Here is a 25,777-nt window from a genome sequence, read left to right as displayed (position 1 = left end):
AAAAAAGAGTAAGGAGAATTGTAGTTTAAGGCTAGCTTGGGCAAAAACAGTATACATACATACATACATACATACATGCATGCATGCATGCATACATACATGCATGCATGCATACTTACTTACATAAAACAATCCAGGCATGGCAGTACAGACCTGTAATCCCAGCTGCAATGGAAGATCATTATGTGAGCCTAGCACTAGGCAAAAGCCTGAGGTGCTATCTGAAAAATACAGCAAAAAGGGCTGGGGATGTGGATCCGACGATAGAGTGCTTATCTGGCAGGAGCCTAAACTCAAACCCCATTAACGCCAAAAAAAAGTTATTTCTAAAGATAATAATTTTTGAAGTGTTACATATGGGGAAAAAAACAAAGAGGGAAGAGCTTTGGGTGCCATTTTGGCTGAGTGTGGAGCTTCACACCAGTGCTGGATGTACCACCTTCCAGTACATTTCATAGATTTGCCTATGCAGAACTCTGCAAATCAGGCTTTTGGAGTTTTTTGGAAGCTGGGTTAAATAGGTCATGGCCGATTGAGTCATTGGTTGCCAGTGATCAGTGTAACTTTCAATGCTTTCCCCCTCCCTGGAGGTTGGAGGATGGGTATCATCAGTGCTACGCAGGGAGGCATGTACTTTATTTACATCATCACAGAGTTCAGTATACAGTAGAATCATGTGGGGACAGTTTCTGTCTTTTGCAGAAAGGAATGCTTCTTATAATTGCCATTTCCCAACACACTGACTCCATGCCGCCTGATTTATTACCAAGTCTGGATAGAGCTCTGTACACCCGTTTTTGATCTGAACAGATTACCTCATCTCTACCTTAATCTCCTCTTCTGTAAAGTGGAGATAATGTAGATGTTCAAATAATGAGTCAGTACATGCAAAAGGCCTGTGAGGGTGCCTACCATGTGCTGTGTACTGAATAGATCTTAGTGGTTACAGTGCTGTTACTTTATACTGCTCAGTACCCAAAGTAGATTTAATACAGTTACCCCATTGACTGTCCCTTGAAAGGTGTAAGAAAGTTTAATTGAAAGTGATCATCATAAAAGGAAAATTTTCTTCCTTTTAGGTATTTGAGAGCAGGATACAAGCAGCATTAGAATTGTGAGAAGCAATAGTGATTTTCAGACAGCAAGGGACTTGTTTTTAACTTTGTGCTGGTACTGGAGCTGGAACTCAGGGCCTTCCTCTCTCACTTGGCTTTTTCATTCAAGGCTGGTACTCTGCTGCTTAACTGGAGATAAGAGTCTCATAAACTTGTCTGCACAGACTAGCTTGGAATTATTCTGATTCTCAGATATCAGCCTCCTAAATAACTGGATTACAGGCATGAGCCACCAGCACCCAGCCCAATACACTAACTATGAGCAATTAAAAAAGAAATTAAGAAAGCTATATATCATATAAGGGATTAAAGTCCAGAATGTGCAAAGAACTTTACAATTCAGCAGTTTAAAAAAACAGCCTAAGTCAGGTGATGGTGGCTCAGACCTGTAATTCTAGCTACTCAGGAGGCTGAGATCTGAGGCTCATGGTTCAGAGCCAGCCTGGGCATGAAAATCCATGAGACTCTTATCTCCAGTTAACCACCAGAAAACAAAGTGGTGCTGTGGATCAAGTGGTAGAGTGCTAGCCTGGAGCTAAGAGCTCAATGACAGCGCCCAAGCCCAGAGTTCAAGCCCATGACCAAAAAAAAAAACAGCCCAAGCTTGTAATCCTAGCTACCTAGGATGCTCAGAACCTGGAGTCTTGTGGTTTGAGGGCCACCCTGAGCAGGAAAGTTTACAAGACACCTTCTTAGCCAGTGGTAGGCAAGGTGGTCGTACCTGTCATCCTAGCTATGTGGAGACTGAGATCAGGGACATCAAGTTGTAAAGTCCAAAAGACTATCTCAGTGGGAGAAGCTGGCCCTGGGTCGTGTGTGAGAGGAAGCCACAAACAGGCAGATAGTGGTCCAGGTGCTCATCTAGACAGGAAATGAGATCTGATCTCAAAAATAACCAGTGCTGGGGCTGGGGATATAGCCTAGCGGCAAGAGTGCCTGCCTCGGATACACGAGGCCCTAGGTTCGATTCCCCAGCACCACATATACAGAAAACGGCCAGAAGCGGCGCTGTGGCTCAAGTGGCAGAGTGCTAGCCTTGAGCGGGAAGAAGCCAGGGACAGTGCTCAGGCCCTGAGTCCAAGGCCCAGGACTGGCAAAAAAAAAAAATAAATAAATAACCAGTGCTTAGCCAGGCACCCATGGCTCACACTTGCAATCCTAGCTGCTCAGGAGGCTGAGATCTGAGCAGCACAATTCAAAGCCATCCCAGACAGAAAAGCCACTGAGACTCTATCCCCCAAAAGCCAGAAGTAGAACTAAGGCTCAAGTAGTGGAGTGCCAGCTTTGAGTGAAAAAGCTAAGAGACATATCTCAGGCCCTGAGTTCAAATCCCAGAATCAGCTCCAAAAACAAAAGCAATTGTATCTAGAGTGACCATTGTCTCAATGCGAACTCACAAAGCCTTCTGTTTGGAACAGTAAAATACATGCTCACTGTAGTTATTGTGAGTATATGTACACTTTCTTTTACTACCTGTCCTTCACTTTCCATCACTGCACTGTTCCTTTGTCCAGAATCCTCCTTCCTAACCCTATGCTCTTCCTTAGCTAACTACTTCTTTGTTACTTATCCTAGTCTTAACCTCTGGCCTTGTGTCCTCAACCTTCCCTGACATTCCTCTGTTTTGACCTACCCTGTATGTGGAGTTGCCTCTTTTATTGCCGTTCTACCTTGGGTGGGCTCACCTACCTCTACAATATGCTTATTGGTAATTTCTTCAGCACAGGTAGCTTCTCAAGGTTAAAGGTTCACTGTCTTTTTACTTTGCTGTCTAGCATTTGGTCCATGTCTGGCAAAATGTTGGATACATTTAATTTTATAGATTATCTGAACTAACTCCTACATAAATGAGGAATGACTCAGCCTGGCAGGAGAAATGCACCTCCCTCAGGTTACAGAGCATGGTAGTAACAGCCAGACTCAGAGCTCCTTACTGTATCCCTTCTTCCTTCATCCTACTGCTAAGAATGTCAAGGAGCATTGGAGTCCTTTGCTACTCTCACCAGTGATCATCCGTGGAACACGATAGGGAAGCCAGAGTGGTAGCTCTAAAGTGCACATGAAGTAGATTTGTATGCTATAATACTCCACCTGTTTAGTACACACAAAGTACACAAGTGATTATGACATCTGGCTTTTCACCATATACACTTTTTACTCAACTGAAATGTAGAGTCTGATTGTCTGAAAAATATTTTTTGCCTTTTTTTTTTGTGTCAGTTCTCGGGCTTGAACTCAGAGCCTGGGCACTGTCCCTGGCTTCTTTTGCGCAAAGCTAACACTCTACCACTTTAGCTAGTGCTATTTCTTGCTTTTTCTGTCTATGTGGTGCTGATGAATCTAACCCAGGGCTTCCTGCATGCTAGGCAAGCACTCTACCACTAAGCCACATTCCCAGCCCCATTTCTTGCCTTTTTAAAAAATCCTCATAGAGGTACCAAACACTACAAGAAATGTATCCAATGCCTAATGTATGAAATTCAGTTTGATAATAATATATATATATATGGATCAAGGACCTCAACATCAGACCTGAATCCTTGAAACTACTGAAGGACAGAGTAGGAAAGATGCTAGAACTTCCTGAATAGAGTCCCAAGGGCACAACAGATAGGGGAGAGACTCAACAAATGGGACTACTACAAAATAAAAAGTTTCTGCACAGCTAAAGACATAGCCACCAAACTAGGAAGACAGCCAACCATACGGGAAAGGATCTTTACCAGCACAGCAACAGACAAAGGCCTGATATCCATCATCTACAGAGAACTCAAAAAAGCCCCTCCAAGCCCAATAAACCAATTATGAAATGGGAAAAGGAGCTAAAGAGAGACTTCACAAGAGAAGAGATAAAAATGGCAAAGAAACATATCAGGAAATGTTCAACATCCCTGGCAGTAAAGGAAATGCAAATATAAACAACCCTGAGATACCACCTCACTCCAGCTAGAATGGCCTATACTCTGAACTCAGGCAACAACAAATGCTGGAGGGGGTACGGGGATAGAGGAACCCTTCTCCATTGTTGGTGGGAGTGCAAATTAGTACAACCACTTTGGAGAACAGTATGGAGGTTCCTCAAAAAGCTCAACATAGACCTACCCTATGACCCAGCCATACCACTCCTAGGCATCTATCCTGAACAACAAACAGGTCTCAAGATATCAAAAAGACATCTGCACCTCCATGTTTATTGCTGCACAATTCACAATAGCCAAAATATGGAAACAGTGCTGGGGATATGGCCTAGTGGCAAGAGTGCTTGCCTCGTATACATGAGGCCCTGGGTTCAATTCCCCAGCACCACATATACAGAAAATGACCAGAAGGGGCGCTGTGGCTCAAGTGGCAGAGTGCTAGCCTTGAGCAAGAAGAAGCCAGGGACAGTGCTCAGGCCCTGAGTCCAAGCCCCAGGACTGGCCAAAAAAAAAAAAAAAAAAAAAAAAAATGGAACAACGCAGATGCTCCTCCACAGATGAATGGATCCAAACATTATGGCACCTATACACAATGGAATACTACATAGCGATTAGGAATGGTGAAATATTGTTATTCGCAGGGAAATGGTCAGAACTTGAACAAATAATGTTGAATGAGACAAGCCTAGAACACAGAAAACGAAGGGGCATGATCTCCTTGATATATGACTGTTAAGGTGGGGGGACAGGGAGACAGTAGAGACCAGGTCTGCGAAACCAAAAACTTCATGTCAAATGGTATTTCCCACAAGTTTGGCTTAGCGACCCTACATTATGTAACTAAAACTAAACAACTACTCAACATATAAAGGTCAAAAATAGACCTCTCAGCGGATCACAATCGCGTAAAAGCTATGTATGTATGCTCATATAAGACAAGGATAAGCAAACTCTATTGTTGACGATACATTTAAAGTCCTAGGTGAATTTCCTTTGGCGTAGGCCACGTGGCTACTGTATATGTTTTTGGTACACTGTGTATTGTATATATGTCCACCTGATCTAGGGAAGGGAAAGAAAAACAGGGTGTAAGATATCACAAGAAATGTACACACTGCCCTATTATGTAACTGTACCCCTTTTGCACAACACCTTGTCAAAAAATTTTAATTAATAAATAAAAAAAAAGAAATTTAAAAATCCTCATAGAGCATGATACAGAAAAGAGACTTTATACCCTTAGTTATTTAAAATGAAGGCCTTCATTCAAAGATTTTACTTTTAATATCTGGTTTTGTTTGCGATTTTTATAGCGTCGTCTTGGAGATGCTGCCAAGAAAGCCATCAGTAAATTGACAACCAGAACAGTGAAAAAGGGTGATAAGGTACAGTAATGATATAACTTTACCTTTTCTTTGAGATCCTAAACTTACCATGTAAGATTAGGAAGATCTGGAAGCCCTTCAGCTAGCCCTCCCACTTTCCTGGACCTAATGTTTCTGTCATTAGTAGCATTATAAGACTACTCATAAAAGTTTTCTGCTAAAGCCTGTCCTATCTTCTAAATATTATAATGGGACAATTTGTACATAAAATAGTCAAGAGACAGGCATTTTCTTCCTGTATCTCTTGTGGCTTTGTTTCATCTCTTGGATTTTGTTTCTATATCAGTCAACTGGCAAGCTAAATACCTACATATCTAGGCCATTTCATTTAATCTGCAGGTGTTAACAAGGTTCTCTTTCACACAGGCTAATAACACTTTCAGAACCGAGGAGCACAATTTTTCAGAAGTGGGCCTGATGCTTAGCGGACCAAGTCTGAGAGACAGTGACAAAAGGCTGTGATTGGGACCTTAAGCTAGACTTCCTCAGTCAGAACTCAAGTTATGATAGAACCTGCTTCACCTCTGACGTATAAAATAACACCTTAGTGTTAGGTCATACATTTAGTATGTCAAGATTACCAAGAATGGAAAAAAATGCCTCTAAAGGCATTAAACCAAAATTTATCTCCCACCCCACAACCTATACACTTGAACAAAATGCTCTGGAAGTCTGGCTTCATATACTTGGATGTCATCCACTTTTGTTTCCATTGGACATAGGTAGAAACATTGTCAGTGGGCTTCATTGTACACTAAGGAAAAGGGAGAAAATCACTGGCAGAAATAAAGCTGCATCAGGGCAGCTGCATTTAACCCCTGAGGAGTGATAGCCAATGTAAATGCTTTCTTAGCCTGGTGACCTTCAGCGGTCATTAATTTGAAGTTCCCTTTAGCTGATGTAACCTGTCTTCCTCCGCCTTAATGCTAGCACAAAACAGTCTTTGTTGACATTGTTAAAGCTACCATATCTTTTTAGTTTTTACTAAGAATGCACTGCAGGATTTCATAGCTATAAAAGTGAAGAGACTTCTAAAGAGCTCGGTATGCTTTGGTGGCATGATTTCTAGAGTATATTATTAAAAGGAAAAATGAAAAGTACATAGTAGTTCTGGTATATTTATTGAAAGAGGAAGGCTGAGGAAGTACATTCATGTATATGGGTATACGTAGCACCTGTATGTAGATACATGCATATTTAAATGCGTATGCTTTTTTTTTTAGGAAACAATGTAGAGATAAAACCGTTTACTACTTTAGGAGGAAAAAACAGGGTGGAGAAGATAAGTTTGGAAATGAGACTTCCTTATACCTAGTTTTATAGTTTGAACTTTGGAAGTCTCACTTATTCTAAGATAGACCATGAATTAGAATTAGTATTGATTGTTACAACTTAATATGATGAAATAGATTGGCTTAGATACAGTTTGGGTCAGTATACTTAAATAAATGGAAACCTAGTGAATTATATTTCATAACCTTTACTTTATATATGCTTGCTTACCATAGCTGCCATAGGAGCCATCTTAGCTGAGTTACATCTCCATTTACATACTTTGACGTGTAACTGCTTTTTTGTTTCAGGAAACAGACCCAGACTTTGATCATTGTGCAGTCTGCATAGAGAGCTATAAGCAGAATGATGTTGTTCGGATCCTCCCTTGCAAGTATGTCAGCTTTCTTTGTTTAAAAGCAATGCCATTAATGTTTTTCCATGTCTCCCTTTCAGACTGCAGCTCCACTTGCTTCTGAGAGCCACCTAACACGTGGCTTTTCTGGCAGGCTGAGACCTGGCTGTACGTTGCTCTAGCCGTGGGGAGGGGTGATAGTCTACGTGAGCAATGCTGCCTTCCAAGAGCTGATTGCACAAGTGTCACAAGGAACATGTGACACATCCAGATACATTGTAACTTAAGAGTTTCTATGTGTTTTTTGTGGGTTTCCAAAATAGTCTCCTGCCCAGTTGTAGTGCACATGGTTGGTACGCATGGAATCATGGGTTCAATCCCCAACTCCACAAACAAATCTAACAAAAAAAACAAGCTGTCTGGTTTGGAGATGGTGGCCTCCATCTCAAACAGTGGCTTGGCACAATGACTCATGCCTGTTATCATCCCCATGACAGAGGAAAGCATAAGTAGAAGGATTGTATCCCAGGAGGCCTGAGCATAACACAGGAAATAACCAATGCAAAAAAAAGGGCTATGGGGCAGGAAGGTGATAGCTCAAGTGATACGAGTGCCTGCCTTGCAAGCCGTGAAGGCCTTAAGTTCAATCCCAGTATTAAAAAAATTAAAAAATCAAAAAACAAAGAACAACAGTCCCCTGTTCCTCTCCAATGAGACCTCCCTGGTGTTTACCTGGCTCTGGGTTGCACAAGTATAGGGACCTGGAACTAAGTCTTTCTTTGAACTTGGATTATGCAAACTGAGGAGGGACTGATAATTGGTTTGTGCCTACTCTGGGCCAGTACTCTGCTTTGTGCAGGTTACATTTTTACTGTCCTTTGTGACCCTGCCAACAATCTAAAGAGGTTGTTTTTCTCCAGTCTGTATTGGTCAGCTTTCCATTACAATGACAAAATATCTGACAAGGACTACTTATAAAGAAAAGGAAGTTTATTATAGCACATAGTTTTGGAGGTTCAAAGTTCAAAGTCCCATGGGCTCCCTTGGTTTGGCCTCTGTGGAAGGCAACATGGTGAGAGCTCACATGGAAACATCAGTGACCTCTGGAGCAGGAGCTTGGAGAAAAGAGTATAGATTGGTCAGGCTGGCTCCTTTTGTAACAGTCCTCTCCTGGGACCCTCCAGAGGCGTCTCACAGAAATACCTCACACCCCCAGTGACCTCAGGACCTTCCACTGCCAACTTTCCCATCTCCCAAAGCTTTCCCCTCTGGCCAGCAGCAGCATACTGAGCACCAAATCTTTAATCACAGTGGACCCTTGGGGATTAGCTTACACAGTACCCACATCATAGCACCATCATATAGGAAAGATTAGTGAAGCCAGTAGAAGATTTCAGGCTTACCCCACTCAGAAGTAGCAGAGCCAGTTTAACAGTCTACATTGAATATCATTGCTCCTTACGTAGAACCGAATACGTCCGTACAGAAGGATAGTGTCCACAGAAGCTTTGGTGCCTAAAAAGAGTGCATTTTCTTAATAAGCATATTCATTTCTATTGTGATCCTATCCCATCTTGGGACTGTCAAACATGTAAGATACACTTTTATGAATGTCAACTAGAAATATAAAGTTATCTCCCGAGAAGCCTAAAATCAAAGATTTCTCCCATCTCTTCTTAAAAAATACTTACAGAACACATAAGTAAATAAAATAGTTGTCTTTAAGGCTACTAGCCATATTTTATTTATTTACAAAATAATGTACTTTGAGGGCTGAGAATATGGCCTAGTGGCAAGAGTGCTTGCCTCGTATACATGAAGCCCTGGGTTCGATTCCTCAGCACCACATATATAGAAAAGGCAGAGGTGGTGCTGTGGCTCAAGTGGCAGAGTGCTAGCCTTGAGCAAAAAGAAGCCAGGGACAGTGCTCAGGCCCTGAGTCCAAGCCCCAGGACTGGCAAAAAAAAAAAAAAAAAGTAATATACTTTGAGCCTAGAAAGATCTGTTTGTCTTTATAGAGCTTAGCCAGGCACCAATGACTCACACCTATAATCCTAGCTACTTAAGATGCTGAGAACTGAGGATTGCAGTTTGAAGCCAACCCAGGCAGGAAAGTCCATGAAACTCTTACCTCCAATTAACCACCAAAAAAAACCAGAAGTAGAGCTGTGTCTCAAGTGGAAGGGTGCTAGCATTGAGCAAAATAGCTCAAGGACAGCACCCAGTCCTTGAGTTCAAGCCCAGGACTTGCTCAAAAAAAAAAAAAAATAGAGCTTAAGATTGCTATATACTAAGACAGAAAACCAAAATTCTGATTGAACAAATCATTCTAGTGATATCAAACTAAATGTAAGCTATCCTATAGGAAATTAAGTTATATAATAACCCTTTTTAGCATCCATGGTTATTTTGTAGTCTAGAAACATGTGGAAATAGGTATAGACATCAAATTAGGAAAAGTATCAGTAGGAAGCATCTTGAAGCATAAATCACCGAATGCCTGCTGTGAGCAAGAAGAGACCAAGACTTCACAGATTCCGTCTCTCTATGTCAGTCTGGTATCCCCTGAAACCTGGAACCTAAAGCAAGAAAGGGGCGGAAAAGCCTTCACAGTTACTACCAAAATGAGAGTGTCTTCCTCAGGGGAGTCTCAGCCTGAAATAGATGATTCTGAGAAGCTTGCTCTCATTCTCTCCATCCTTACTAAAGCCTTGGCATTTGCAAAGTTTCATTCTTAAGTCCCTTTTTCCTCAATCTTACCCAGAGCTTTCTAAACCTGACTAGGTATGGGAGTCAGTGAGAGCTTTCAGAAGCACCCCAAGTGGAACCCCAGTAGATTTACTGTTATGTTTCCGAGTGATTATGATGCCATGAAGACTCGCCCTCCATTGAGGTCCAAGGCTTTGGCTGATCTTAACCAAAGATCTCTGTGGTAGAAGCCAAAGAGCTGGTTCTCAACTTTCATATGTGTGGCCTACTTTTGAATATTAGAAATTTTGATAGAATTAATGGAATTTCTTTGCAACCTTAGTTTCAGCAGTGTTCCCTCAGTTGTTTTGGTCCTTGTTTTTGAACAGACTTGCATGTCAGAATTCTCACGTTGCTTTGGAGACACTGCCATCTGTGGCTCTTAGCTCTCAAGTCCCCGCAAGTTGCTTTCTCTACATTACATTGCTTGACATGCTGAACAGACCACTCTACCTCACTGAAAGGGTGTGATCCTAGGGTGAAATGGGAATTGACTTTTACGTTGAGCAGCATTTGGTGACAACCTTTGGCCTTGGTACTATTGACATTTGGTGTCAGATACTTGTTTGGAATTGATGAAAGAAGAGGCCGTCCTGCGTATCAGAATATTCAGCAGTATCCTTGGCCACTCAGCACTGGGTGCCAAAAGTACCTACACCCGACAGTTATGGCAACCACAGTTGTCTTCAGAGTAGAAGCATTGACCTACAGAACCTGCAGGATATCTACACACAGATGGTCTTTTCTACTCCAAGTCTGAGGACTTCTGTTTCTAGTCAGCACCTCTCAAGTCCTTTGCTTTAACTCTTAGCGCATGCTGTTGGCTTAGTTGTTTAGCCCTTCCTCTTTGTCTCTGGTCTTTGAAACTGAGCCTGCTAGAGCTTCCTTTATCTCACAGGGCTAAGCAGCTCTGCTCCAGGCTCCCACTGGGGCTTTGAACAGACTGGCCATACTTAGGCTCTGCCATCAGCTAGACAGACATAAGCACTGCCAAAGCCCTTCTTTCTCCTTAAATAACTTCCTTCCCCCCACTGCTCCCAGATTCACTCTCAATACAGTGCACTTCAACCTAAACTTCGTAGAGAAAGTAGGGGTTAGAATTTCCTCAGCTTCCTCTGCCCAAGCCTTTGGGTGGGCCTACCTCCCCATGCCCCCTTGCACCTCCTGTTGCCATGGAGGAGGCAGCCACCCCGCAGCCTGGTGCTGTTCTTCCCACCTGGGCTTCTGCCTGCCAGCTCTTTCTCTTCCTCAAGACCTTGCTCTACTCACTGTTTTCCTCAGTTTTGCTGTCTCTGCTATCCACAATTAATCCTGCTCAAATGTGTCTTAGTCTAGTTTTCAGATCCTTTATCTCTCTCTACACACCACCTTGAAGTCTCTCCCCTTCACAGCCAGCCTTGGGCAGGATCTACTTCTCCTTCACCTCAGGAAGAAAAAAAAGACAGCCAGGTCTCTGGTGTCCATCTGTCCTTGATTTTTAACAAGTCTGTCTAGCTTCTGAACTAAGCCTTGCTATCTATAGACAATAGCTCTCTACTGAATTGCTGGCGTTTTGTCACATGACCTTTACTTTTCATCCTCTGTCGCACTAATTTATTGTGGACAGATGGCAGTTGGCACTGCTTTGGAGACCTCCTGATTATGTCAGTTGTTTACAGTTGATCAGCCTTTGGATATTACCCAGCATGTCTTAGAGATGTGGAAACAGTCACCTTTCTTAAAGGTTAGCCATATTTGAGTAGGTAAAAATCCTTTTTTTTTTATAAGAAGAATGCTGCAGCTTGGATTAAAAAACATCTGTTTAAGATGCCAGCTTGGGAGTTAAATGGGTCATTCAGCCGGCTGCTGACTGGCTGAATTACTGCGATCATCCCCACCTTGGAGGGAGGGTGGACTAAACAGCATCTGCTTACCAGTCCTGGCTACAGGAAGTTCTTGTCTCTGACCTTTAATAATCTTGGATCCTTTTATGTTTGCCAGGTCCTTGACACGGCACCCAGAGGCTGTAGAACTGTGAAAACACCTCACCTCCAGTGTAGACTCCTCACCCCACCCCCGCTATTCTCTGACATCTCTAGCTCATGGCGTGTGGGAAGTAGGAAAGAAAAGGGCCCTGCATTTCAGTATTACTGGTTTTGTGCCTTCCATGTTCTATGCATTTCACATTCTGTATCCCCAAGTATTTCTTACAAGAATAAAGGACTTTTTTGGTTGAAGCTCTGATATGTTTGTCCTTTTCACATTTCACTGTTCCTTAATGTATCACTTGCTTTCCATCCCAGTACACTAGTCCACCCTAAATATACCAAGTCCTTTTCTGCTTTTGTGTATTTTTATCATTAAAGTCTTTTATAGTTTTATAACATGCTTTAAGTACCTGCTGAAGAAGGCTTAATTCTGGTAAAAAAGTTACTGTGGTTTTAATAAACAGAATACCTTCATGACATTAAAAAGTATGTATATGAGCTGAGAATGGTGGCACACACTTTAAATCCTGGCTATTTGGGAGGCAGAGATCAGAAGGATAGCAAGTACGAGACCAACCTGAAGGGAAAGAGAAGTGGTAAAGCATAACTCTGCAGGAAACAAAGGTAGGAGGATCTTGGTCTGAGGCCAGCTCTGGGCAAAAAGCAAGAACCTGTCTGAAAAAGAAGTTCTAAAGCAAAATAGGGATAGGGATATCACTTTAGTGCTACAGCGTAAGTGGGAAGGAAGTTCTTTCCAAGGGCTTACCTGTCCCAGGTGCTACCTTCTGAGATGTCTGGCCATCCACAGAAAAGCATCCCACAGTGAGTCCACACTGCACTGTGTGTGCCACCGTGAGGTGTGCTGCAGGAATGATCACACCATTTATTGGGTTGACGCTGTTGGAATGCTTAGGTCACTTTGCCTGTTTAACAATACCTTTGGTTGGCCCTGTCTTTAGAGATTTTCATGTATTGCTCTGGACAGCCTCAAAAGTTAGCTCAAACCCACCTTCCCCTCTTTGCCCTGCTTTACAGTCCTTAGGCGAGGTGACTGGGAGGCAGAAGGGCAATAATGGAAGCTCCAGCAGTTGTGGTAGCAGAATTTTGCACAGTGGGTGTGGGTGAAGCAGTAAAGCTGAGGACACAAGAGAGTGGACGAAGATAAGAAGGCAGCGGGATGACAGGAAGAGCTGGGTGCTGGTGGCTTATGCTACTCCCGAGTCTGAGATCTGATGATTACAATTCAGAGCCAGCCAAGGCAAGAAAGTCCCTTACCTCCAGTTAACAGCCAGAAAACTGGAAGTAGGGCTGTGGCCCAAAGTGTTAGAGCACCAGCCTTGAGCAAGAGAGGTCAGGAGCAGTGTCCAGATCCTGAGTTCAGGCCCCACGACCACCACAAACAAAATGACAGGAAAGAAGGACAGTGGAGGGGGTATAAGGCTGATGAGTACAGAGAACAGTTCTTAGTTTTGTCTTCAGAAGTGATGGTGTGCTGTAGGAGTTGGAGATGGAAGGTGTGGGGTGAGATGCGTAGAACCCAGGCTGCTGGGGAATCTGGAAAGATCAGCTCTAGATCAGAGGAAGGAGGTTGGGAGGGTCAGGAGGTTACTGAGGTGCAGGTGCAAGGATAGTCAAAAGGAACCTATCTTTTAAAGAACCATTTCTTTCAGATTTTGAGTTAATTAAGGAAGGAAGATTTTCTTAATTTGTCCCCAAAGAGCCAGTTAGTATTTGTTGACATTTAGTGCCAGACTCCATAGGAGGCATTGTAATTATCCAGTGAAGTGGGACACTTTTTCCTTATAGATCAACCAACCTGCAAGGAAATAATTACAGAAGAACCCCAACAGAAGAAAACCCCACTTACAGTTGATTCAAAGGAGCAGGTAGACTAAGGGCCTTTACTTTATGCAGTTAAATATGGGAGTTACACCGGGTTGGTTGGTTGGTTTTCATTCTAAGTAGCCAGTTATTAGAAAAGCAGAAATACTGCCCAGAACAGGGAGCATCTAAGCCAGATTGCTGTTTACCCCCAGGAGGCTGCTGCTTACTTAAACCAGGGTTTCCACTAAGCTGGTTAAATTTAACTATCCTCACTCAGTACCAAAGTGGACCTGGTCAGATTACATACCCTCTTGGCCTGTGAGCCAGCCAAATCCTGTCATCCTCCATTTGCACAACTGACCTGGAGTGCCCTCCCCATCACCCCACCTCCTCTCACCACTAGCCAAACCCTGTCCCCCATAGCTCCCCACAGATACATGCAGGATGTTAGGTAGCTGTGTCTTTGTATCTTAGGATCTGTATCCTCCAGAAGAACTAAACCTTGTCCTGGTTTATGTTGACTACAGTTAAGTTTGGCCCAGTTATACAGTAAATTAAGTAAAGAATACACTGCAGCAAGGAACCCTTCATCTCACTTGGGAATGCTTCTGTGTGTCAGTATAAGTAACAAGAAGTAGATGTAACACCTTATGTGTACTATTAAATCAGTTCAAGTCTTGCCTATAAATCCAGCCTGAGTAACACAGGAACTCTGCACCCTTTAAAGAAAGAAAGAAAGAAAAAAGCCAGAAACCAGTGGCAGCTCACACCCATCGTAGCTCCTCAGGAGGTAAAGATCTGAAGATAGTGGTTCAAAGCCAGCCTGGGCAGGAAAGAGTACCAGTTAACTACCAAAAAGCCAGAAGTGGAACTGTGGCTCAACTGGTGAAACACAGCCTTGAGCAAAAAATCTTAGGTACTGCACACACGTGCGCACGCACGAGCACCTGCACACACACACACACACACACACACACACACACACACACACACACAGTGGCTGGGAATATAGCTCACTAGTAGGCCAGTTGACTAACATGAGTTGGATCTCCAGCACTGGAAAAAAAAAAAAAGAACAGAAACCTGTAAACAACGAATATCCCTTTTGTTATGTCTTATTACACAGCGATGCTAATATATGAAGTTGGATTCAGGATATCTATATTCTTCTGGAACTTGAAAATGTGGCAAGCCAGGATCTGGAAGCTCACACCTGTAATCTTAGCTACTTGGGAGGTTGAGATATGAAGATTTTTGCTCAAATTTAGCCCTGGCAGGAAAGTCCATGAGACTTATTTTCTCCAATTAATCACCAAAAAGTGAGAAGTAGAGCTGTAACTCAAGTCAGAGGGAGCCAGCCTTGAGCATAAAAAAACCCTGAGGAATAGCACCCACACCCTCTGATTTCAAGCCCTCTAGTACTGGCACAAAAAGAAAAAAGAAAGAAAAGAAAATGTGCTAAAAAAAAAAAAAAAGGCAAAACAGGTTAACTAAAAGTTGCATTTCTTTTCATTTTGAGCTAAAGGTTTTTCAGTATATAATTGCTAACTTAATTTCCATTATTTCATAGGCACGTTTTCCACAAATCATGTGTGGATCCCTGGCTTAGTGAACACTGTACCTGTCCTATGTGCAAACTTAATATTTTGAAGGCTCTGGGAATTGTGGTATGTTGCCTATTTTGTCACTACTTTTGTGTAGTATTATATCTAAGTGTATATTATATATATACATATCTAAGTAATATACTATAATGCAGTTGTTTAACAAACATACTAATCTCTCAAGAACACATTAACTTTCTTGTTATATAACCCTCTAGCCCAGCAGTGCTTTCCTTCCCAGTTATCTGAGTCTAATCTAAGAAAGGGAGATAAATATCTGTGCTAGTCTACTTCTGTTGGTCAAAACAACATCACAAGGTACAGAATATAGACTTTTGACTTAGGTATAGTAATAATTGGGCTTCTGTTGGGCATTATAGAAGATTATGTCATCACTTAACGTTTCTTCCTCTTCAGTTTTCCTTTGGCATTGGTAAGTTGTACACAGTAAAGGCAGATGGTGATCAGAGTCCCTGGAGAACCTTGAACATTCTGGCAAGGGCATTAGCAGGGTATGTTGCATAGAGTTCAGCTATGATGTGTGCCAGATCATAAAATGAGAACTTGCTTAAGAGAAGTAGAGGTCTCTAGGGTTTTCCTTTCTAAAGGAAAATAAAATGCAAAACAAGAAAGAAAGAAGGAAAGAAAGACTAAGTCATTTCCTCATGGAACAAAATGTTGAATTTGGTCCAGCAGTTGAGCTTGGCATTTTAGCTTTATAACTCAAGAAAGATTTTAAGTAGTCCTACTTAAAACACACTATCAAATCACAGGTTAAGTGTGGTGTTCTTGGGCAGTACTGCATCATTTAACCTCCTCTCCAGAGGTCATTTTGGCTTCACTGGCACTTTAGGGACTAGGTCATTCCTTCCTCTAAGGGAAAGTCCTGTGCATTGAAGACTGCAGTAGTATTCTCATAGCATGATGCCAGTCAGGAGGCATCCCAGAATGTAAAAAATGTGTTCCCAAAGCCAGGCACAGAGGTGTACTCAGAAGACTGAGACAAGAGGATCACTTAAGTCCACAAGTTCAGGACCTGCCTGCACAGCACAATGAGAACCCATATCTTAAGAGAAAAAGGAAGTCTCCCAATCTTACCAGATGTCTCCCTGCACATGAAATTGGTGCCTCACATATAGTAGAAACTGGAAAGTACTAACTCTTGTCAGCTCCAACCTATTCTTTCAGGTGCTAATACTTTTCCCGTTTTTAGGGAAACTCTTAAAATAAGTCTTTTATAATAAAGCTATCACAATTCTGTATATGTAATAAACCACCTCTAACAGCAATATCATTATGAACATCAGATACTATATGTACCATGGGGTTTTGTTTGTTTGTTTTCAAGTAGGACTTTGGAATGAGCTAAAAGTGGAATTCCTTTTCCCAGGAAGCCATGGACACAGGGTTTGATGGACTAGTACTTGTCTGTACAAACTCTGTTTGTCCTTTGCTTTCTGAACAAGCAAAAAGAACTGGAGGTTTCTGGGAAAACAAATGACTCACATTGTCAGAGGGTTTCATAGCCTCTTTCTTTCTTTTTTTTTTTTTCTTTTTTTTTATTTATAGACCTTGGCTCCAAACAGCTATGTATCTCTCTTTTAGGATTGGGTGTTTAGGTTTTAAAACAGATTGCTTTCTTATTGTTTCAAAATCTTTTCGTCTTTGATCTGCTCTTAGTTATATGTGTTATTTGTGTTTAAAGATGGAAGATGCTTTAAAAATTGAGTACCTGATAAATGGGGCACTTAAGAGGAGTTAGTAGGAAGAAAGAAGTATTTTATGGCACCTGCTATGTGCTATCCCTCAATGTATTTTAACGTTTATTTATTTTTATTAAGTAGCTATACTGGGCTGAGAATATGGCCTAGTGGCAAGAGTGCTTGCCTCGTATACATGAAGCCCTGGGTTCGATTCCTCAGCACCACATATATAGAAAACAGCCCGAAGTGGCGCTGTGGCTCAAGTGGCAGAGTGCTAGCCTTGAGCAAAAAGAAGCCAGGGACAGTGCTCAGGCCCTGAGTTCAAGCCCCAGGACTGGCAAAAAAAAAAAAAATTAGCTGTTCTAAGAGGATTCACTTCCAGGGCTGGGGATATGGCCTAGTGGCAAGAGTGCTTGCCTCGTATACATGAGGCTCTGGGTTTAATTCCCCAGCACCACATATACAGAAAATGGCCAGAAGTGGCGCTGTGGCTCAAGTGGCAGAGTGCTAGCCTTGAGCAAAAAGAAGCCAGGGACAGTGCTCAGGCCCTGAGTTCAAGCCCCAGGACTAGCCAAAAAAAAAAAAAAAAAAAAAGAGGATTCACTTCCAAAGGTCAGATTATAAGTACATTACACGTTGGTCAGTGTCATCCATCATTCTCCCCTATTTCTTCCCCTCCCATCCATACCCTCAAATTATGTGGTTCAATTGTTATATAATGTACATTGAATATGATGACTGTATTTGCTCACCCCTCCTCCCCACCATTTTTGTACCCCTTCTCTTGGTCCCTGCCCCCAACATGCTTCAGCTTCCTGAAGGTTCTCAACAGGAATATTTAATGTTAACCAAAACAATGCACTTAGTTAAGCACATGTATATTTAACAACCTTATAGTAATGATATGGCTCTTCAGTCTGTGACAATGTCCACAAAAGGTTGTCATTTGCTTATCAAGTTGTCAGTGGATTTTGGTTTCCCTTTGTACCATTTTTGGGAGAGTATCTGGTAATTCTGAAGAAAACCTCTTAAATGAGAGTAGAAAAGGCAGATGGCAGGGAAACTAGAAGAAATCATGCGGAAAAAAGCTCGGTGAAATCCTTGCGATAAGTGTCACACGTTCAAGATTTTGTGAGAGATCTTGTTCTTACCATTATTTTTAACGTGGAAATATTTTTGCAGCCAAATCTGCCATGTACTGATAACGTAGCATTTGATATGGAAAGGCTCACCAGAACCCAAGCAGTTAACCGGAGATCAGCCTTAGGTGACCTCACCAGTGACAACTCCCTTGGCCTTGAGCCACTTCGAACTTCGGGGATATCACCACTTCCTCAGGATGGGGAGCTGACTCCTAGGACAGGAGAAATCAACATTGCAGTAACAAGTAAGTGGGGCGCCGTTGGCGGGCACTATGCAGGCAGCACTGCTGATTGTGGTGGGCGTGCGGTGACTGTCAAGGGGAAAGTTGAGGCCACCAGGGCCAGTGACTGTGTAACCGAGAAAGCAGTGTGTGCTCTCGTTATGACAGATATTTAGAATAACGAAACTCTATGATAAGGAACCTGTGCATTTGTGTATAATCAATAGGAATAGCTGCATTTGCTGAGTGGTCATTCAGAGGCTTGACTTAGTCGTTGTTTTTTAAACTGAGTCTTAAAATCAATGGTGTTGCAAACAATTTAAGGGAGACATTGGAGTGTGTTGTCAGCCGGCAACTGCAGTACTGAGATGCGGTGTTGCTCAGCACTGCAGCCCTTCGTCTCCTAGGCCACAGGCAACTTAGCGAAAAACTGATCTAGAATTTGATGCTGAAAATTCAAAACTCCAGGAACAGTTGAGATGGCCTGCTATTGCTGACTTTGTCTTACACTTTCTATGGAAGTTTCATCTATTGACACTTAACTCTTTGATATAATTGTATGAGATGGAAGACAAGCCAGATAATAATCTGCCAGATAAATTATTCTGGCTGGTATTGAATATCTTGACCGTACGACTGGTGACAAGCAAAATGGAAATATGCTGAGTATTTTGAGGGCAATGCTTGTGTAAGTGTGAATGGGCTGATGGCGTGTGTGGGCATTGTAGACATTCACCTTGTAATGTGCCAGTTCTCTTCTTCAATTCCATTCTTCATGTGCAGTTTCCATCTAACAACCTTTCACCCATCTCTGGTTGCTTTTCTGGTGCTGCCTTTTCTGATTTATGCTGTTGCTTGCCTAGAACTTCAAACCCTGAAACGGATGAGATTCTGCTTACCACTGGGGTTAGTGTCTCTAGACATCTTAAGGCATGTGTTATCTGAGTTTAATTGAAATATGTTCTTTTTAATCATCTGGAGATTACTGCTAGATTATTTCCCAGGTTTTATTGTATCTGGTTTCTAAACTTGAGGAACCTGCCTTCGATTAGTATAAATAGAACTATTCTTTCATATATTTTAGCTCATTTCTCACCATTTCACAATCATTTGTTTTACGAGCATTTCATGGTTTTCCTACGTTGGCATTAAAGTTTTATGATCTCGTTTTCTGGAAAAAAAAAACAAACAACAAAACATTGATCTAGTAGTCATAAAGGAGACAAATGTTGTTAATGAGTTTTTGTAAGTCCTTCATTCATCAGACATTTATTGAGCACCTACTACTACATTAAGCACAAACCTTGTTGTATGTTACATAAAATGGCCTTTCAAAATCTTGTTTTTGATGATCAAAAGTAATCACTTCATATACCAAATTAAATACCTTTAGCAGAATTTACCCATGATGCCAGTAATTAGATTAGACCCAAGTTATCTTTGCTTTTGCTTCTGAAGCCCTGTAGCATCTGTAGCACAACTGCAATGTATTCAAACAGCACCCTCTGTGTGCAAGGCACTGTGCAAAATAAGCAGTGAAAGGACCGAAGTGACCAGGACCCTAGGTGTAATAGATTGCTACTAAAATACTCCAGGGCGTGTTGGATGTCTCTGTGATAGTGTCTACTTCTCTTTCATTAGTAATTGTTATAAATAAAATCACACATACACACAGAACACAAAGATATATTTGTATTCAGAATTCAGTAAGAGAGACATAATTGAAGTTTTACATATTACTTTATCATGTGCAAAACTCTTAAGAAGTTGGGAGTATAGCTAGATGGTGGAATGTGTGCTTAGCACATGTGAGGCCCTTCGTTTGATCAACAGCAATACACACACACACACACACACACACACACACACATTGAGCTTCTTGCTACTGATGATCATTCATCTCTTATTTTTTAAATGCCAGTGTACATTTGTCCTAACTTAGAATATAAACACAGGAAAATGGTAGATTTTACATGGATTCTTGAAGGCTTGTTTTTTACTTAAATAACAAGCCCTAGTGATGAAGAAAACTATAATACAAGAGGCAGTGACTACCCTGTTATTTTAAAAATTTGCTAGGCATTTCTCTAATATAAGCTAATAAATCCAACTGAGATAAGCCTCATAGAACAAACTCAGCATCCTGGAATCCTAAAGAGCAAATCTTCTTAACCTTTTGAAAGCCTTTAAAAATTGAATGGAAAGTTCAGAAATCTTTAGAGAAATGACTCTATACAACAATTTTGCAAGCAGTTCTAGGATTCATCAAACCCAGATTAAGAGCTGGAGGTGTGGCTAGGTATAGTGGCTGAAGCCTGTAATCCTAGCTACTTGGGAGATGAGGGTCAGCCCAGAAATACCCAATCAGTCGCTGGCTATGGTAGCATGTGTCTGTTTTCCAGGCTACAGGGGAAGCATAGTGGTTAGGCACAGTGGTAATGTCTATCATCATCTGACACTAGGAACTACAAGTAGGAGAGTCCCAGCCCAAGCTAGGCCAGGCATAAAACAAGACCCTACCTCAAAACAGCCAAGGCGGTTCATGTTTGTCTGTAATCCTAACTACTCAGGAGGCTGAGACCTGAGGCTCATGGTTCAAAGCCAGCCCAGACAGAAAAGTCAATAAGGCTCTTATCTCTCCCATAAATTACCAAAAAAAGCCAGAGTGCAGAGCTGTGGCTTAAATGGTAGAGTGCTAGCCTTGAGCAAAAGAGGCCCAGGGACAGTGCCCAGTCTTTGAGTTCAAGCCCCAGGACTGGCCAAAAAAAAAAAAAAAAAAAACACAGCAGAAAACAGATAGGGGAAGGGACTAGAAACATGGTTCAAGAGGCATGTATAGTACCTGTTTTACAAGCCTGAGACTCTGAGGTCAATCCCTAGTACTCCTTCCCCACCCCCACCAAAAAACAAAAAAGATGGGGGTCTGGCTCAAGTGGCAGAGCACTTACCTAGCAAATGCCAGATCCCTAATTCAAGCCCCAGTGTCCCCCCCAAAAAGGAAGAAAGAAAGAAAGAGAAACTCAGATTAATAAAAATCCATTTTATACATAACTTTTGCATACAAATGTTGGTATTCCAGATATAAATACTTCTCTGCCTTCTTACAGATGTTGAGGGAGCTTTACTGATTATTACTCAATTAAACCAACCCTAGTTGTTGTAGTCTTTATGATTATAGTTGAGAATTTAAAGAAAGCTAGAACCCTCAGGGGTTTTTATTGTTGTTTTCAATAGAGAGGGGAAGCAGTAGGGAAAGAGAAAGTTAGCTATAGCTGACTATATAAAAAACAGGCTGGGCACTATTGGCTTGTGCCCAAATCCTAGCTACTTGGGAGGCTGAACTCTAAGGATTGCAGTTTGAATCCAGGCAGAGCAGGAAAGTCCAGTCCATAATACTCTCTTATCTCTTATAGCAACAAAAAGCCAGAAGTGAGGCTGGGAATGTGGCTTAGTGGGAGAGTGCTTGCCTAGCATTCATAAAGCCCTGAGTTCAATTCCTCAGTACCATATAAACAGAAAAAGCTAAAAGTGGCACTGTGGCTCAAGTAGTAGAGTGCTAGCCTTGAGCAAAAGCACCTCAGGGACAGTGCCGAGGCCCTGAGTTCAAACCCCAGGACTGGAAAAAATCAAATAAATGAACAAAAAAGCCAGAAGTGTAGCTGTAGCTCATGTGGTAGAGTACTAACTTTGGGCACAAAAGTTCAGGGATAGTACCTAGGCCCAGAGTTCAAGCCACAGAACCAGAGGAGTGGGGGAGGGGAAGGAGGGAGGGAGAGAAGAGGGGGGGAATTGAAAATGTATTTTCAGTTGTAGACTTAGAATGCACAAGATCCTCCAGCTCCTTGATCCCCAGCACCATGAAATAATAATAATGATGATGATGATGATGATGAAAAGAGAGAAAAGGGAGGAGAGAGGGAGAAATACAGACAGACACACCTTAGAACTCCATATACCAGACCTTGAAACTCTTTGGTGGGCCAAATACTTTGTCAATCACCTCTCCATCCCCCTTCTCAACAAAACAAGAAAAGTAATGTTCCTTCTGGGAAGTGGGTTCTTGAGCCACTGGAGAAATGTCCTTATAATTTAAATACCCTGAGTATACTAATATAAAAACATAGACATGAATACCATGGAATGCCAGATTGTTTGTAGACTGCTTGAAGTATCCCATAAACCTTTAAGATTCACTACTTCATATTTCTGAGCCTTTAAGAGTACGTGGTACAATCATACAGAAATGACCCCAGGGAAGGTTCTACATATGATTACTCTGCCATTGAAATTAACAGTGAAAATATCTATATCCATGTGGAATTTTATATATACTCCTCACAGACCTCAGGAAACTGGAAGAAATGGTTGGGCCATGCTTTCCTTTCTCCTTGCAGCTTTTACCAGTACTTCCACTAACCTTCTCCAGTTAGTAGCTCTCTGGCAACCCTCCTCCTGCTTCACTTCCTTGAGCCAATCTTGGCTCACACCTCCGTTGACGTCTGCTTCGTTGCATTTGAGGGAAGTGTTGACATCGATTTGACTTAAACCTTCTCCCCAGAGTGATTTCCTCCCTTTCCTTTGTCAACAGAAGAATGGTTTATTATTGCCAGTTTTGGCCTCCTCAGTGCTCTCACACTCTGCTACATGATCATCAGAGCCACAGCTAGCTTGAATGCTAATGAGTAAGTAACAAATTGTTTTTTGGATTGCATGTGCCAGATGATCCTAAGAAAATACAGTTTCCATAAAGGTGGCAAAAATTGGCTTTCCACCAGTTTCATACTGATCCCAATGGGATCATAAGCAAAATAATTTATTTATCTCATTTTATATCGGTTACACAGATTAGGAATTCACCTTGTTCAACAAGAGTAGCTCATGTTGTAAAGTATCTAAAGGTTTTCATTAGCCACAAGCTCAGAATGAATCCACAAATGTCTAGGGCACCAGTGCAGTCTTTATATGTAAAGAATGCCACCATCCTCATCATTGATATAAATAGCCCCACTTGATAGGGGACCATCAGACTTTATTTGGAGTCTCACATATTCAGCTTTTGGGAGAAGACTGACATTCTTGCAGAAATTTTACAGAAAAGAAGTGATCAGGAAAAAAACATGCCCTTTCCAAATGTTATGGGAGACAGTCAGGAGGTAGAAGAAAGCAGGGTAAACTATATCTATACAGGCAAAACTGGGTCTAGTGTAGGTTACAGAGAGGAAAATTTCACCTTGGTAACAGGAAGAACATCAGTTAGGCTTCTTAATGAGAAGTTGGACTGTACGCAGGGTTGGTGATGTTTCTTGTCAAGGCTGCTATAGGTAAGATGTTTTTCAAAAGATGAAAAATTGGGCTGCATGACTCTTAAGGTCCATTTTGATGCAGTGCCTTTCCAAAAGTATCATTCTGCAGTGACTAGATAAAGAAGATATTCTTTGGTTTTGTTTTAAATTGTGTCACTTTTGTTCAGTCCTTTCTTATGCCAGTGTTCATGAAAGTTAGTTAGATGTGGACGCAACCCTGGAGCCCTTCCTGAATTGGAGCCTAAATTGGTACTGGTGTTTCTCCATATTTGGTTATGTCCTGGCACTTTAAGTGATTAATAATAACTAAGACACCTCATTCAATTGATTTAATATTGCCCTCTGTAGAAACAAGTAACCTCCACCTGCCATGACTTTGATTTTATTGCTCTAACTTGAGCTATTGGCTAGATACCTGAAAAACATGCTTTTTGGCATCAGTGTCCCATCCCATATTGGGAGGATGTCATGGTAGCATCTTTAACCTTCAGATGAGTAGTCTCCACCTCACCCGCTAGGTCAGCAGCCCACTGCTTCTCTTGGTGCCACTGAGCAGTTTTCCTTCAGCAGAGTACTGTGTTTATTGCTCAGATTCCAAAGTCAGACACTCTTGGATTTGTCTCTCAGCTCATCCATTTTTTTTTATTTATGAGACCTGGATAGTTAAATTTATCTGAAGCTTATTTGAATCCATAAAGCAGGGATTGTGGTGTTGAGAGAATTAACAGAAAAAGTGCTTATTAGCACAGTGCCTGGTACCTATTAAGTGCTCAATAAATGTTAGCCAAACAGTTCTGCTGAGATTCTACCAAAGTTCTATAAATAAGATGACCATCTACTCTTATCCTTTGGCAAATGAATTTAATTTCTCCCATATAAAAGTATACAGAACTGTAGGAGCCCTGTGAGTGCCTCTGATTCAATCCTCAGTTCAGAGAGAAGTAATTATTTCACCTGCTGCCACCTCTTTTGCTAACTCCCATGCTGATCCATAAGGTTGGATAGACAAGCTTTGAAATTTTACCAATGAGTGATAAAAACTACAAACAACTGCTGACACTGGGCACTTGCAGAGAATTATTAACAACTTGATGGTCATCTGACTAGCACTCAGAATCTCCCAGGTGCTTAGTTTATGCATCAGGTATTTTAGAGAATGCTCAGTGGACATGTTACCTATTAGAACACCAAGTACTTGGGTCATATTATTTTAGTTCCATGCATAAATGCCTGCATGACTCAGAATCTAAGTCATGGATCTTAGATTCATGTCTTAATCCAACCCTCCTCCATTAGCCTTTGTAGAGGGTTGATTTGCAATTGTTCATTTGACTATTCTGTGCCTTCAATCAAACCCACTCTAAAGGACAATATTCATGATCTCATTTAGAAAGAAAAAAAAGAGTGAAAGTGTATGTGTGTACGCGTGTGTGTGCATGTGTATATTCACACATGTGAATGTAGGATAGTTACCAAAGTCTTAATGGTGATTATCTTAAATTAGTATTCAACGTGATGTTTTCTTCTCTAGTTTGTGCTTTTGTATTTTTTTGTTTTTATAATAAATAAGAGTCACTTAATTTTTAAAGGCGACTTTTATCATGGAGAACAGAGAAGATAATGAACGGCTGTTCCTACCCAGTGTATCAAAAATGTTTATGATTCTTATATAATTTTATTCCAGAGAAAAGGGGCTTATAATAAATTTGTAATTCTTCATTTAGAATCCTTTGAAATATATATTATTTTTTCTACCTCATTTGCCAAGAAATTTATGGTCAAAAATGGAATCCCTTTTTCATTTTAAATCACCCTGTTTAATTTTCTAGGTAACTTTTTTTTTTAATCTGTGAATAATTAGGTCTAAAGAGCTTTTGATGATGTAAGATCTGGCTATCAATAGTATGCATCACTATATCTATATATATTAGAATAGCTCATTTTCCTGACAGTGCTGTACATTACAATTTGACCAGACAGGCCCAGGCCTCCCTTACAGGTGTATGCTGATGACTACTGAGAAGCAGCCAGTCTGGGTGCCAGTGGCTCACACCTGTCATCCTAGCTACTCAGGAGGCTGAGAGCTGAGGATCACAGTCCAAAGTCAACCCAGGCAGGACAGTCCATGAGACTCTTATCTCCAATAAAACTACTCAGAAAAATCCAGAAGTGGCGCTGTGGCTCACATGGTAGAGTGCTAGCCTTGAGCACAAAGAGGCT

The 25,777-nt window shown here is 41.5% G+C and overlaps 1 protein-coding gene across 3 annotated transcripts in view; it reads left to right on the top strand.

Moving 5' to 3' along the window:
• The window catches only part of Rnf130 (ring finger protein 130), an 81,018-nt gene that overhangs the window by 44,482 nt on the left and 10,759 nt on the right, over positions 1-25,777 (top strand). For 2 of the 3 annotated variants that reach the window (XM_048334248.1, XM_048334247.1), the window contains exons 4-7: positions 5,347-5,418; positions 7,002-7,084; positions 15,155-15,251; positions 18,074-18,278. In XM_048334248.1, coding sequence (XP_048190205.1) covers positions 5,347-5,418; positions 7,002-7,084; positions 15,155-15,251; positions 18,074-18,278 — 457 coding nt within the window. Of the gene's footprint in view, positions 1-5,346; positions 5,419-7,001; positions 7,085-15,154; positions 15,252-18,073; positions 18,279-22,842; positions 22,937-25,777 lie in introns of all 3 variants that reach the window. The other variant, XM_048334246.1, reaches the window with a different exon arrangement.

The sequence above is a fragment of the Perognathus longimembris genome, chromosome 25, assembly GCF_023159225.1.
Source record: "Perognathus longimembris pacificus isolate PPM17 chromosome 25, ASM2315922v1, whole genome shotgun sequence".
NCBI classification, from domain to species: domain Eukaryota; kingdom Metazoa; phylum Chordata; class Mammalia; order Rodentia; family Heteromyidae; genus Perognathus; species Perognathus longimembris.
Note: the sequence above shows the minus strand (reverse complement) of the source record. Positions and strands in the feature narration are given on the sequence as shown.